This window comes from Perognathus longimembris, chromosome 15 (genome assembly GCF_023159225.1).
Source record: "Perognathus longimembris pacificus isolate PPM17 chromosome 15, ASM2315922v1, whole genome shotgun sequence".
NCBI classification, from domain to species: Eukaryota; Metazoa; Chordata; class Mammalia; order Rodentia; family Heteromyidae; genus Perognathus; species Perognathus longimembris.
The window spans coordinates 18,805,310-18,820,644 of NC_063175.1; the positions used below are offsets into that span (position 1 = coordinate 18,805,310).

General features: G+C 42.0%; 1 protein-coding gene across 1 annotated transcript in view; it reads left to right on the top strand.

The window, feature by feature from the left end:
* The first annotated feature begins 207 nt into the window (after positions 1–207).
* The window catches only part of Mib1 (MIB E3 ubiquitin protein ligase 1), a 161,421-nt gene continuing 146,293 nt past the window's right edge, over positions 208–15,335 (top strand). Inside the window, exon 1 of the mRNA XM_048363653.1 lies at positions 208–1,227. Within this exon, the coding sequence (XP_048219610.1) occupies positions 999–1,227 (229 nt within the window). The 5' untranslated portion in view covers positions 208–998. The remainder of the gene's footprint in view (positions 1,228–15,335) is intronic.

Consider the following 15,335-nt stretch of genomic DNA (forward strand, 5'->3'; position numbering starts at 1 on the left):
AACAAAAAAAACAGCTGCAGCCTCTGCAGCGGTTGGTCCTTACTTTCTCTGGCCCCGCCTCCAGGATGGCCCCATTTCTTCCCTCACAGCCAATGGGAAGCTCCGCACCACCGAGAGCCAACTCTGGGGAATCCACCCCTGAAACGCTCCAGACGGAGGTTGGGGCTTTCCACTTATACTACCTTGCGCATGCGCATTCCCTCAGGGCCCTGGAAAGACGCTTAGGGATCGATTTTCTTCTTTCTTTCCCCGATGGCGCGCCTCTTCCGAACGCTCCTACCCTAGAATTGCTGGCGATCCCTCCCTAGAAGTCACTCCGAGAAGGGGCTGCTCCGGCCTTGGGGTGCGGCCGTACCCGGATGTGGAGTCGCTCTCGTCCGGCGGGGGCTCTGTGGCGGGGCGGAGCGCGGAGGCGTGCGCGGGGCCCGAGAGAAGGGGGCCTCTGGGCCCGGGCGCTCGCCGGACGCCGGGAGGTACCTGCGCTGCCCGCCGGGGAGGAGGCGTCTGCACTCGGCCTCCTACCCCGGGGCGAGGGACCGGGGGCGTGTGAAGGCCGGCCGTTCGGCGGGCCCGCCGCGGCCCTCGCCAGGCCCCCGGGACGAGCCTCCCCCGGCCCTCAGCGTTCCCCGCGCTCCCCGCCGGGGGAGAGCGGGGTTTCCTGGCGGCCCTCGCTGTAGCCCGGCCGGGGAGCCCGGAGGAAGCGGGACAGTCTCCGTTCCCGGACCCCTCCACTCTGCCCGCTCACCGCCGCCTCCGCCTCGGAGCCGCTGCGGGCCGGCTTCCCGTCGAAGCAGGAGGCGCGGCGGCGACGGCCGGGCCGCGGCGGGGGGCTCCGTGGAGCCCGCGCCGCCGCCCCCGTGAGTTACTCCCACGTCCCCCGGGGCTCGCTGCCGCCCCCGCCGGCGCCAAGACTCCGGCCCGGGCCCAACTCCCTCTCGGGCCCTCCGGCAGCAGCGGCGGCGGCGGCGGCAGCGGCGGAGCCCACCGCCCGGGCCTCAATGAGTAACTCCCGCAACAACCGCGTGATGGTGGAAGGGGTCGGGGCCCGCGTGGTGCGCGGCCCCGACTGGAAGTGGGGGAAGCAGGACGGTGGCGAGGGCCATGTAGGCACCGTGCGGAGCTTCGAGAGTCCCGAGGAGGTGGTGGTGGTGTGGGACAACGGCACCGCCGCCAACTACCGCTGTTCCGGGGCTTATGACCTGCGCATCCTGGACAGCGCGCCCACCGGTGAGTGCTCCCACCCGGCCGGGCCTGCGCGCGAGGGGGAACGGGGCCGGGGGTCGGGCCTGGGGCCTGGCCAGGGAGACGCCCGCGCCTGTGTCTCCGGCAGCTCCAGGCAGACCTGAACCCGGAGGGTAAGGGCCACCAGAGATCTTAGATTCAGAACCGGAGGAGAAAAACTTGCAGAAAAGAGTCCCATATTCTCACGAGAAATGGTGGCAGCTCCGTCACCAGGATGCTTTCAAGACTGCTGCAGGACGGAAACAAAGCCCTCGGGAGTCAACCCAGTCCTCCTCTTCCTCCTCCTCTCTTGGGGACGGGGTCTGAGGAGGCCTGTCAAATAAGCAATTGGAATTAATCAACCGCCAAGGAATAACTGAAGGGAGGCTTGCCTTGCCATATGGTGCTTAGCTGTCAAAGGGCCCTTGATGCTTAGATTTATTGAGGTAGTTTTTTTTTCCCTTGCTGCTTAGAATTCAGAGGCCCATTTGGTGCCCTTTGAAATCCTTTATTCACCTGCATTGTTTAACTTTGTCTGTGTATCAGTGAAGGGAAAGATACTTTTGTAAGTGGAGGATGGGCAGTGGAGACACCTTAAGATTTTTTTTTTTCCTGATTAGCATCTCATCTGAGTCAAGTGATGTTAGAATGTTACCCATTCATTCAGGGACTTGATATACTGCATTTAAGTGGATATGTTTGTTGTTTACTCTCAGTGTTTTCCCCCTCCTCTATTGTTATTATGATTATATATAATATTATGTGTAGATAGATATGCATAATGCCAGTTATTTTTGGGAGTTGAAGTCTGCAGAACTTTTCTGCCCAGGCTGATCGGTAGAACCAGGATCCTCAGATCTTTATGTCCTGACTAGAATTATGAGGCATGGGCCACTGACACTAGATTTTTCTTTCCTTCCTTCCTTCCTTCCTTCCTTCCTTCCTTCCTTCCTTCCTTCCTTCCTTCCTTCCTTCCTTCCTTCCTTCCTTCCTTCCTTCCTTCCTTCCTTCCTTCCTTCCTTCCTTCCTTTTCTTTCTTTCCTTCCTCTCTTTTCTTTCCTCCCTCTCTTTTCTTTTGCCTGTCCTGTGTTTTGAACTTTGGGCCCGGGCGCTTGCTGTCCCTGAGCTTCTTTTGCTTAAGGCCAAGTGCTTTACCTTTACCACTTGAGCCACAGCGCCACTTCTGGCTTTTTTGAGTAGTTTATTAGAGATAAGAATCTCATGGACCTTCCAGCTCCTGCTGGCTTCGAACCATGATCCTCTTGAGTAGCTGGTATGGCTTGCTTGAGCCTCTGGCGCCTGGACTACTACTACTTCTTTTTTTTTAATGATACACTTAAGGATTGCACTCACAAAATATGTGGTTTATTTTAACCTCATTTTTTTCACATTTTTAACCTGTTGATTTTCACATGAATATTCAGTAAAAAAAAGTTTGTATTTAAAGTTGGCTGTTTTTTAGAAATTGTATATGAGCTGCTTCTATGACATTTGGTTGAGTTTGATAAAGCCCAACAAATCTTAAGTGGCTTATAGTTATTGCTAACATCAATAAGAAAAAAGTCAACATGAGCCAACTTAGTTTTTGAACAGGTAACCTATAAAATTGTGTTTCCTACCTGGCTTTTTATACTCTGAAAAAGATGTGTGGGCATGATCCAAATAAAAGTACAAGGTTGGGCAGCCATTGTTACCAAGTTCTCATGTATTCTTTTGCTACACTTGAGCATTGCAACCCCAGATTGTGAAGATACAGAAAATTCAGTTTTCCTCTTTAAGTGCAAGTAGAGATCAATTATACTACTCTTCTTCCCTTTTTGCTTCTTTCACTTACTAATTCATATTGGTGATTGTGTGCGTTACCACAATGGTGTAGGTTTATCTTACTGTCTGATGACTATATAATATTCCAGTGACTAGGTGCAGAAGTTGGTTTGACCAGTACTTTATTGATAAGCATTTATGTTTCAGGTCTTATTTAAAATGATCTAGTAAATAAAACCTTGTGTGTATGTGCTGAATATTTCTGTAGAAGTGGAATTGCTGCAGCAAACATGCACATTTTTAACATTTTGGTAGATGTTGAGTAATTGCTCTCTGAAGACATTTTACCAGTTTATACTCGCAGCAACAGTGTATGATGCACATGCCTATTTCTGCATACGTTTACGTTTTGTTGTCATGCTAGTACAGGCTGAAGTCTTACCACAGCTCAATAATTTGGAGGAATTCTTGGGATCAGTAATTATAGGTTAAAGGAGGAAATTAAAATGTCTTTCTGGGGAAGAGATTGATGCTGAATTACAGTGATTAAAAAAACAAACATTATTTATAAAAATATACAAAATATTTTCTGGCTTTAAAAATATACAGTGAATTACTATAGTAATAGTCATCCTGCTTAATAGAACATCGGAATTTATTTCTCTTCTATGGTGATTTGTCTTTGTTTCGTTGTGTGGAGTGTATCTATCACATTAGCAATTTATTTTAGTATAAATGTATTCACTGTTCAGAAGTAATTTTTAGAATTTTAGTTTAATTCCTAAGATAATTGAACATATTTAATTTGTGTGAAGCAGCTCATCTGATGTTTTATTTTGTTTTGGTGCTGGGGATTGAATTTAGAGCCTTGAGCATGCTCTGCCATTGTGCTGCATTCTAGCCATAGCAGATATTTTATTTTATTTTATTTTTTATTTATTTTATTTATTTTTGGCCACTCCTGCGGCTTGGATTCAGGGCCTGAGCACTGTCCCTGGCTTCTTTTTGCTCAAGGCTAGCACTCTGCCACTTGAGCCACAGCGCCACTTCTGGCCGTTTTCTGTATATGTGGTGCTGGGGAATTGAACCCAGGGCCTCATGTATAGGAGGCAAGCACTCTTGCCACTAGGCCATATCCCCAGCCCCTATTTTGTTTTGGTGCTGGGGATTGAATTTAGAGCCTTGAGCATGCTCTGCCATTGTGCTGCATTCTAGCCATAGCAGATATTTTAAAAGAACATCTGCATACAGGATAGGTAGACCATGTAAAATGTGTGTTTTATTTTGTGTGGTTTAATTTTTAACTTTTTTATTTTCAAACTTAATAATAACATCAACTTCAGCTCCTGGTTTTACCCTCAGGGCTGTAATACTATATGGAACATGTAAAAAAATTCATTATGTTAATTTCATGTTTACAAATAATTGCAGGGCTGGGAATCTGGCTTAGTGGTAGAGTGTTTGCCTTGCATGCATGAAGTCCTGGGTTTGATTCCTCAGCACCACATACACATCAAAAAGCTAGAAGTGGCGCTGTGACTCAAGTGGCAGAGTGCTAGCCTTGAGCAAAAAGAGGCCAGGGACAGTGCTCAGGCCCTGAATCCAAGCCCCATGACTGGTAATAAATAAATATGCAAGTAATTGCAAAACTTGTTCTTACTCATCTTTGCTCTTTACTCATCTTCTTCAGATGTTACTAGCTTACTTAAATTGTTGAAACCAGAAAATTAGCACTAAGACAGTTACTAACTTATCAATATGCCTTATTGAATTTTGCCAGTTGCCCCACTAATGTTCTTTTTCTATTGCAAGATCACACATTGCGTTTAGTAGCTACTCTAGTTAGGACCAGACCCTTGATTTTGTTTTTCATGACCTAGATATTGACTAATAATCCTGTAGACTATCCCTGAAATTGAGTTTGTCTGATATTGCCTCAAATTCAGATTATGTATTTGGGTAACAATAACATAGAAATGTTGGTTTGCCTTTCTAGTGCATCATATTAGGAGGTATACAATATCCATTTGTCTCATTAATGAGAGTATTTTAAAACTCATCGAAGTTACCAGCAATTTTACCTACTACTGTTTTTGCACTATCAATGCAATGCCTACGTGAAAGAGGGAATAATAATATTATGCCAGGATCACATGAAGCCCAAAGGGTCTTGTATATTTACTTAGGGTTCAACACTCAAAACTGAATGTTATTGCCCTGGGGAGAATTTCTCATTGAACACAAAGAGGTTTGTATTAGAAAGATCACACAAATAACACAATGTAAAAGCAAAAATTTAAAAAACTTAATGTGTATAAACAGGTGAATGAATAGATGAAGTGGGTGTGCTTGTATGGGTAGTACAGGAGAGAAAATTAATGTTAAGCAAAAAAAGTTGTAGAGGAAAACCAATTTGTTGGTAGGTTCAAAGCCCTGGGTTTGATTGCCAACAGTGAAAATAAAATGTATGTTAAAGTGCAGAATGATATTATTTATCTTTCAGAATAGGTTTCTACCCTTCTTCCTGTTTATTTTGGAGATGGAATCTCAGGACTTGTCTTTCCTGAGTTAGCTCCAAATTTTGGTCCTCTGGATTTCAGCCTCTTTAATAGCTAGGATTACAGGTGTGGGCAGGGTTAGAGTGCACTTGGTTTTAGAGTAGGGTTTTTAAAGTCTTAGCACTATTGATGTTTTTGAACTGGGTAGGTAATTCTTTGTTGTAACTGTATCTTGTGCTTTATAGAACAGCACCTCTGTCCTCTTTCTCTTAAATGCTGCAGCACCCATCATCCTTATAATAATCCACATTGTCTCCAGACATTGCCAAATGTCTCCTGGGTTGGGTGAGAGGCAAAATGACTAAGGCTCATTGTTTTAGGGTTTTGTATATGTATAGTAAAGGATTCAAAAAATGTAGTGGTAAATCAAATTTAAGAGAATGGATATTTTGACTGAAGGGAGCAGAATATAATTGGTGGAAGTGTAACAGGAACTTTAATTATGTTGGTAATGCTTTTGTTCTTAAACTGGATAGTGGGTACATTAGATACTTATTAGATGCTTATATTTTAATGACATATTTTATAATTAATGAAAAAAACTTGATGTTCCTGTGTTTACCAGAAGAACTACCGTTGTCTTATTCATTCTTTGTTTTCTTTGTACACCCATATCTGAACAGAAAGTTCCTTGTGCTGTGTCTGGGGATCAACATACAATTTTTGAAACTTTTCAGAAAGTTAAGTGATTATGTCATTTGAATCTTTCTGCTATCTTACTATATGTTGGACTTGTTTTTTTTTTTTTTAATTTTTTTTTGCCAGTCCTAGTGCTTGAACTCAGGGCCTGAGCACAGGCACAGGGCCTGGCTTCCTTTTTTTTTTTTTTTTTTTGGCCAGTCCTGGGCCTTGGACTCAGGGCCCGAGCACCGTCCCTGGCTTCTTCCCGCTCAAGGCTAGCACTCTGCCACTTGAGCCACAGCGCCGCTTCTGGCCGTTTTCTGTATATGTGGTGCTGGGGAATCGAACCTAGGGCCTCATGTATCCGAGGCAGGCACTCTTGCCACTAGGCTATATCCCCAGCCCCCTGGCTTCCTTTTTTGCTCAAGGGTATCACTCTACCACTTGAGCCATCATGCCACTTCCAGCTTTTTCTGTGTATGTGGTGCTGAGGAATAGAACCCATGGCTTCATGCATGCTAGGCAAGCACTCTACTGCTAAGCCATATTCCCAGCCCTACATGTTGAAAATTTTATCTGGGCCAAATGTATATATTTGTTTGTATAGTTGAAATGTGTTGGTATATAAATTTTATTATTTTTTTAATCTCAGGAGATATGATGTTTGAATTTATGTTCTAGGATAATCAAGCTTTAAGGAGAGGAACATTTAATGTATATTTGAATGATATAACTTGTATATAGACACATATGGTCAGAAGATTGAAAATATATGGATTACTGTGAAGTTTGTAATTTTGTGAATTCTGAGGTCAGTAGGTAATTTGAGTGTATCATTTAGATACTTATAAAATTTGAGGAGATATTAGCTATGTAGACTAGATTGGCCATAATCTTTCTAAGTAGCTGGATTGACATCCTCCTGCCTCAGCTTTCCAAGTACTGGGATCACAAGTATACACCATCCATACCCAACTCTGGGGACCTTTTAAGATGTAAATTCTGACTCAGCAACTTGTGTGTGCACACACCCGTGTGTGTGTGTGTGTGTGTGTGTGTGTGTGTGTGTGTGTTGAGACTGTGTCTTACTATGTAGCTCAGGCTGTTTTACTAGGAATCTTACTGCTTTAGCCATTGGAGTGATGAGATGGCAGGAATATGTGGGCAAGTGAGAGTGTTTCTAATAAGCTCCTAGGTGATACACATGTTGCTGGCTCATGGGCACATTGAATAATAGCAGGATTCTAAGAGATTGCTTACTTGATATGCCCAGGTTCTAGTTTTCTCCTTTCCCTATATATCTATCTAGAATGACACTCTTAGTTTGGGAGAAAAGTATGTCTAAAGAAGTAACATCATCCTTCCGTCGTCTGTCCTGGGGCTCAAGGCTAACACTCTACCCTTTGAGCCACAGTACCACTTAAGGCTTTTTCTGTGGTGCTGAGAAATCGAACTCAGGGCTTCAGGTATGTAAGGCAAGCACTCTACTGCTAAGCCATATTCCCAGCCCCAACATCTTTCTGACACATGTACTTTTTGCAGGTTTAATGCTACCTTAATATACGTCTGGATCTGTACTAAACAGCTTTAGCCCTCTGATTGGCTTATGCATTGAAATGTTCCTAGGCAGCAACTACCCTTGATGGCTGGCCAGTGTGATTTCAGTGCACATGTGCTTTCATTTGTTAAAGCAAGATGGGGCATGTTGTGATTGTCTTTTGCACCAGATTGCTAGTTTACAGGGTAGGTATATATGTGATCCTTGTGTCCTCATTGTTTTGAAGAGTCATGTATTCATGTACGTATTTTCTGAATAAAACGTGTTGTTACCATCCTTTGACTTATTTGATCTGATAGACAAAAGGTAACTGAGGCTCAAAGAAATTAAGAAGTGTGCCCAGTACAAAACTTGTGAATGACAGATAGTAAGGTTGAACGACTTTTTCCCCTTCATCATGCTCTCATTTATAGTGTAGTATTGAGTGCCATCTTCAATACTTTTCTTGTGGGAAAATTAATTATAAAAATAAACCCAGTTTAGAAATGAAATTTGTGATATTAGCTATTGTAATTGGCAAGTATTCTTTTAAAATATTTTTTCATTTTTATTTTCTTTTAATGATTTTAACTGGTTATTTGAAAAATGTATGTCTATAATAAGTGTTTCTGCCCACTTAAAATTTTTAGAAGTGAAGACAAAACAGCCTGTAATTTTCTGCTTTCCAGAGTCAGCTACACTTGTTTTTCCAGTTTCTTTGTAGCACTTTTTTTTTTTTTTTAACACAATTGAGGTATTATAGTTTCACCTTGATATCTTTAGGTGATTGGTTTCAAGAACCTCTCAAGATTACCCAAATCTAAGGATGCTCAAGTCTTCTTCTATAAATTGGTACAATATTTGCCAAACCTGGGGCTGGGAATGTGGCTTAGAGGAAGAGTGCTTACCTAGCATGCATGAAGCCCTGGGTTCGAGTCCTCAGCACCACATCAATAGAAAAAGCCAGAAGTGGCGCTGTGGCTCAAGAGATAGTGCTAGCCTAGAGCAAAAGAGAAGAAGCCTGGGACAGTGCTCAGGCCCTGAGTCCAAAAAAAAACAACAACCCCAAAACAAAACAAATATTTGCCAAACCTAAACATATGCTCATATAGACTCTAAAGTATCTCTAGGTGATTGTAATACCTAATACACTGCAATATTATGTAAATAACTGTATGCTGTATTATTGAGGTAATCAGTAGGAAAAGTGTACATATCCAATACTGATGTAATTTATTTTTCCTATTATTTACAATTCATGATTGGTTAAATCCATGAATGCAGAAGGCTGAATATATAGCATTCTTTCATACTTTTCTCTACCCTACATATTTTCTGTTTGCTTTATATATAGTTGAATATGTATTCCCTTATATGGTAAAATAAAGTTCCAACTATATCTATGCCTTGAACTTACCTACTTGTAGAGAAATATATATGCAAACTCTTTTTCCCTTCAAAATATATACCATACATACTGTTCTTCAGCTTTTTTCCTATTTTTTTGACTTTGAAATTTTTCTGTGTAAGCATATAAAAATCTTTCTTACTTTTTTTTAGTAAGAACATAATGTTTAATAGATAAGAATGATTAGCCATTCCCCATTACATCATTACTCTTTTATTCTGGCCTCTAAAATAGGACTGGAATATCATCCTGTGTGTATATCTTTAAAAAAAGTTAACTAGTTGTATAAAGAGGTTACAGTTCCATAAGTTAGGGTATGAGTACAATGTGTCTTGATCCTTGTCACCCCTAGTGTCACCCCTTCCATTGTTCTCTGTCATCTTCCACTCCCCCCTTCCCTACCCTGTCCTTTGGTTATATCTTTGTATACCAACTTTTGGTTTTATACTAGTTAAAGGAATTTCTTTTTTTTTTTTAATTGGACATAAATTTTTTTATAAGGTGTTGTGCAAAGAGGGTGCAGTTACATAGTAGGGCAGTGTGTACATTTCTTATATCTTACGACCTGTTTTTCTATCCCTTGTCTAGGTCAGGTTGACATATATGCAATATACAATGTATCAAGAACATATACAGTATTCACAGACTTGGTCTCTACTGTCTCTCCGTCTTCCTTTCTTAACAGTCATATATCAGGGAGATCATGCCCCTTTGTTTTCTGTGTTCTAGGCTTGTCTCACTCAACATTATTTGTTCGAGTTCTGTCCATTTCCCTGCGAATAACAGTATTTCACCATTCCTAATCGCTATGTAGTATTCCATTGTGTATAAGTACCATATTTTTTGGATCCATTCGTCTGTGGAGGGGCATCTGGGTTGTTTCCATATTTTGGCTATTGTGAATTGTGCCGCGATAAACATGGAAGTACAAATGCCTTTTTGATATCTTGGATTTTGCTGTTTAGGATAGATGCCTAGGAGTGGTATGGCTGGGTCATAGGGTAGGTCTATATTGAGCTTTTTGAGAAACCTCCATACTGTTCTCCAAAGTGGTTGTACTAATTTGCACTCCCACCAACAATGGAGAAGGGTTCCTCTTTCCCCACAGCCCCTCCAGCATTTGTTGTTTCCTGAGTTCAGAGTATAGGCCATTCTAACTGGGGTGAGGTGGTATCTCAGTGTTGTTTTTATTTGCATTTCCTTTACTAGCAGGGATGTTGAGCATTTCCTCATATGTTTCTTTGCCATTTTTATCTTTTCTCTTGTGAAGTCTCTCTTTAGCTCTTTTGCCCATTTCCTAATAGGTTTATTGGGCTTGGAGGGGCTTAGTTTTTTGAGTTCTCTGTAGATGACAGATATCAGGCCTTTGTCTGTTGCTGTGCTGGTAAATATCCTTTCCCATATCATGGCTGTCTTTCTAGTTTGGTGGCTATGTCCTTAGCTGTGCAGAAACTTTTTAATTTGTAGTAGTCCCATTTGTCGAGTCTTTCCCCTATTTGTTGTGCCCCTGGGACTCTATTCAGGAAGTTCCTTCCTGTGCCTATAAGTTCTAGTGTCTTTCCTACTCTGTCCTTCAGTAGTTTCAAGGATTCAGGTCTGATGTTGAGGTCCTTGATCCATTTTGAGTTGATCTTGGTGCATGGTGATAGGCTTGGGTCTACTTTGAGTTTTCTGCATATGGCTGCCCAGTTCTCCCAGCACCAGTAGTTGAAGAGGCTCTGTTTATTCCATTGTATGTCTTTAGCTCCTTTGTCGAATATCAGTTGGCTGTAAGAGTGCGGTTTTATTTCTGGGTCTTCAGTTCTAATCCATTGGTCTTCCGATCTGTTTTTGTACCAATACCATGCTGTTTTTGTTATGATGGCCTTGTAGTAGAGCTTGAAGTCAGGTATTGTGATACCTCCTGCACTGCTTTTTTTGCCTAGAATTGCTTTGGCTATTCTAGGTTTTTTGCTGTTCCATATTAATTTATGGATTGGTTTCTCTATTTCAGTGAAGAATGTGGCTGGGATTTTCATAGGCATTGCATTGAATTTGTATAACAATTTGGGCAATATGGTCATTTTCACTATATTGATTCTGCCTACCCATGAGCATGGGAGGTCTTTCCATCTCCTTGTGTCTTCTTTGATTTCCCTTATTAAATTTTTGTAGTTTTCATTGAATAGTTCCGTCACGTCCTTGGTTAAGTTGATCCCTAGGTACTTTATTCTTTTTTTGGCTACTGTAAATGGAATTGTTTCCATAATTTCCTTTTCTGTTTGTCTATTGCTGATGTACAGAAAAGCTGCTGACTTTTGTGGGTTGATTTTGTATCCTGCTACTTTGCCAAATTGATTTATTAGGTGTAGGAGTTTGGGTACTGAGTTTTTTGGGTCCATCAGATATAAGATCATGTCGTCTGCGAATAGGGATAACTTGATTTCTTCCTTGCTGATGTGTATCCCTTTGATGTCCTCCTCTTGCCTTATTGCTATGGCTAGGCATTCCAGCACTATGTTGAAAAGAAGTGGGGAGAGTGGGCATCCTTGTCTTGTTCCTGAGTTTAGAGGGAATGATTTAAGTTTCTCTCCATTTAATATGATATTAGCAGTTGGTCTGTTGTATATGGCTTTTATTGTTTTGAGGAATGTTCCATCTATTCTTGTTCTCTCCAAAGCTTTTAATAGGTATGGATGTTGTATTTTGTCAAAGGCTTTTTGGGCATCGACTGAGATAACAATGTGATTCTTTTTTTTTTTTTTTTTTTTTTGCCAGTCGTGGGCCTTGGACTCAGGGCCTGAGCACTGTCCCTGGCTTCTTCCCGCTCAAGGCTAGCACTCTGCCACTTGAGCCACAGCGCCGCTTCTGGCTGTTTTCTGTATATGTGGTGCTGGGGAATCGAACCTAGGGCCTCGTGTATCCAAGGCAGGCACTCTTGCCACTAGGCTATATCCCCAGCCCAACAATGTGATTCTTGATTTTAGTTCTGTTTATGTGGTGAATTACGTTGATTGATTTACGGATGTTGAACCATCCTTGTGACTGAGGGATGAAGCCTACTTGGTCATGATGTATGATATTCTTGATCAGTTTCTGGATCCTATTAGCTAATATTTTATTGAGGAGCTTTGCATCTGTGTTCATTAGTGATATTGGTCTGTAGTTCTCTTTTTTTGTTGGATCTTTGCCTGGTTTGGGAATGAGTATGATATTAGCTTCGTAGAATGAGTTTGGGATTTCTCCCTCTGTTTCTATTTCGCGGAAGAGTTTGAGGAGTATTGGAATTAGCTCCTCACTAAAGGTTTTGTAGAATTCGTTGGTGAATCCATCTGGGCCTGGGCTTTTCTGAGTAGGGAGGTTCTTGATTACCTCCTGTATCTCACCGTAAGTTATTGGTTTATTTAGTTGATTTATTTCTTCTTGGTTCAGTTTGGGCAGTTTGTACTTCTCTAAGAATTGATCCATTTCTGTAAAATTATTGTTTTTTGCTGAGTAGAGGTTTTGGAAATAGCTCCTTATGATTGTTTGAATATCGTGTGTACTTGTTGTAATTTTTCCTGTGGAGTCCCTGATTTTACGAATATGAGTCTCTTCTCTTCTTTTTTTTTTGTAAGTCTTGCAAGGGGTCTGTCAATTTTATTTATTTTCTCAAAGAACCAGCTTTTAGTCTTATTTATTTGTTGAATGGTCTTTCTATTTTCAATCAGATTTATCTCTTCTTTAATCTTTGTGATCTCTCCCTTCCTAGTCGTTTTAGATTCTGTCATTTCTTGTTTCTCCAGTTGTTTTAGTTTCATCGTGAGGGTATTCACCTGCTCTGCTTCCATTCTTTTAATGTGGGTGCTGAGTGCAATGATCTTGCCCCTCAGTACTGCCTTAGCTGTGTCCCATAGGTTTCTTTGTGATGTGTTTTCTTTGTCATTGTGGCTTATGAATTCGTTGATTTCATCTTTAATTTGATCTGTGGCCCAAGTGTTGGATAGCAGCGTGGGGTTTAGCCTCCAAGAGTGTGTATAGGCTCTGTGGTATCCTTTGTTGTTGAGGGTTACCTTTAATCCACTGTGATCAGATATAATACATGGGATGACGTCAATACTTTTGTATTTGCTGAGGTTCTTTGTGTGGGCTATGACGTGGTCTATTTTGGAATATGATCCATGGGCTGCTGAAAAGAAGGTGTATTGGGTCTCTGTAGGGTGAAAGGTTCTATATAGGTCTGTTAGATCCATTTGGGAAATGGTGTTATTTAGGTCCTCAGCTCCCTTACTAATCTTCTGGGTTTGGATCTGTCTCTTGGAGAGAGGGGAGTATTAAAGTCACCCACTATGACTGTGTTTGCGTCTATCTTGCTCTGTAATTCTTTGAGAATTTGCTTGACATATGTCGGGCCTCTTTTGTTTGGTGAGTATACATTTATCACCGTGATTTCTTGATTCTGGATTTTTCCTTGTATTAATATGTAGTGTCCTTCTTTGTCTTTTTGAGTGGACTTTAAAGAGAAGTCCAGCTTGTCTGAGATCAGAATGGCTACACCTGCCGTTTTGGTAGGTGCGTTTGCTTGGTAGATCTTGCTCCATCCTTTCACTGGCAGCCTGTTTTTGTCCCTTGCTGTAAGGTGGGTCTCTTGTAGACAGCAGATGTCAACTTTTTGTTTGCGAATCCATTCTGCCAGTCTGCTCCTCTTTATCGGGGAGTTTAAACCATTTATATTTAAAGAGATCAAGGATAAGGGTGTTTTTTCTCCTTCCATTTTCTTGGTGGGCTGATTTTTCTTCTTTTTTTTTTTCTTGTCTTTAGTGAGCTGGTGTTTCTGCTGGACTTTGGCTATTGAAGTTTCTTTCTGATTCTGTCTGTGTGTCTTTTACGATCTCTGTTAGCTGGGGTTCCCCTCTTAATATTCGCTGTAGGGCTGGTTTTTTATTCACATACTCATTTAGCTCCTCTTTGGTGTGGAAAGATCTGGTTCTCCCTTCGAATGTGAACTCCAATTTCGCTGGATATTTGATCCGAGGTTGTAAATTGTTATTCTGGAGTACTTGGATCGTGTTCTTCCACTCACTTCGAGCTTGGTAAGTTTGTGTGGATAAGTCGGATGTTATTCGAATCCTCTTCCCATTGAAAAAAGTTTCCTTCTTCGCTTTGGCTGAATTCAGAATTTGCTCTTTAATCTTGAGGTCTGTAGTCTTGAATATTATGTGCCTTGGGGTGGCTTTCCTGGGGTCTGGCCTGCCAGGTGTCCTATAGGCTTCGGTTACCTGGATGGGGTCCCCTGTGAGATTGGGGAAGTTTTCTGCAATAACTTTATTGAGAACATGATTAAGCCCTCTGCTCTGGTATTCAGCTCCTTCTTCTATTCCGATTATGCGCAGATTATATCTCTTGTCTTTGTCCATTAGTTCCTGGATTAGTCTTCCCTGAAGCTTCACCTTTTCTTGGAGTGTGGTCATTTTCTGGTTGTTGTCAGCTGCTTCATTGTCCAGGCGAGAGATTCTGGATTCTATATGGTCTACTCTTTGTGTTATGGTTTCAATTGCGGAGTTTATGGATGTCAGAGAGCTATTTATGGTTGTCATATCAGCTCTGATCGTGGAGATTTCTTCCTTTAAAGAGTTGTATTTTAAATCTATTTTTTCATGCATTTCAATTCTCAGGATGTGGAGATTTTCTTTAAAGGCAGCTTGCATTGTATCCATTTTTGCTTCCATTTCTTTAAAGCAGGCTTGCATTGTATCCAGTTTTGCTTCCATTTCTTTCTTGGCTTCCTGGGTGTCCTTCCAGATTTCCGCTCTAAATTCCTGGAATTGTTTTCTGATTTCATTTCTGATGCTTTCGATCATTCCTGTTAACATGGCGTCATTTGCTTTTTTAGTCTCCATCTCCTCTTCAGTCGTGCTGCTTTTTGGAGCTGGCGAGTTGGCTTGCCCTTTGATGAACTGAGTTATGTTTCTTTGTGATTTGCGCATCTGGAGATCTGGATGGCTTCTCAGGTTTGGTTCTTCCCTCTCTCCTGTGTAGGCGTGTCTACGGCAGCAGGTGCTGCTGCTGTGGCTCCGCCCACCAGTGCAGGGTACACGCCTACCAGAGCGGGCGCTGTCACGGGGGCCCCGCCCTCCTGTGCGCTGAGCGTCCACTGCAACAGGCACTTCGGCGGGATATGCCTCCCAGAGCAAGTCCTGGGTTGTTGGGTTGTGCTTGTGCCCTCCCACGAGTCCGTTGGTGGGGGGGCGGTATGTGTGGGGTCCAG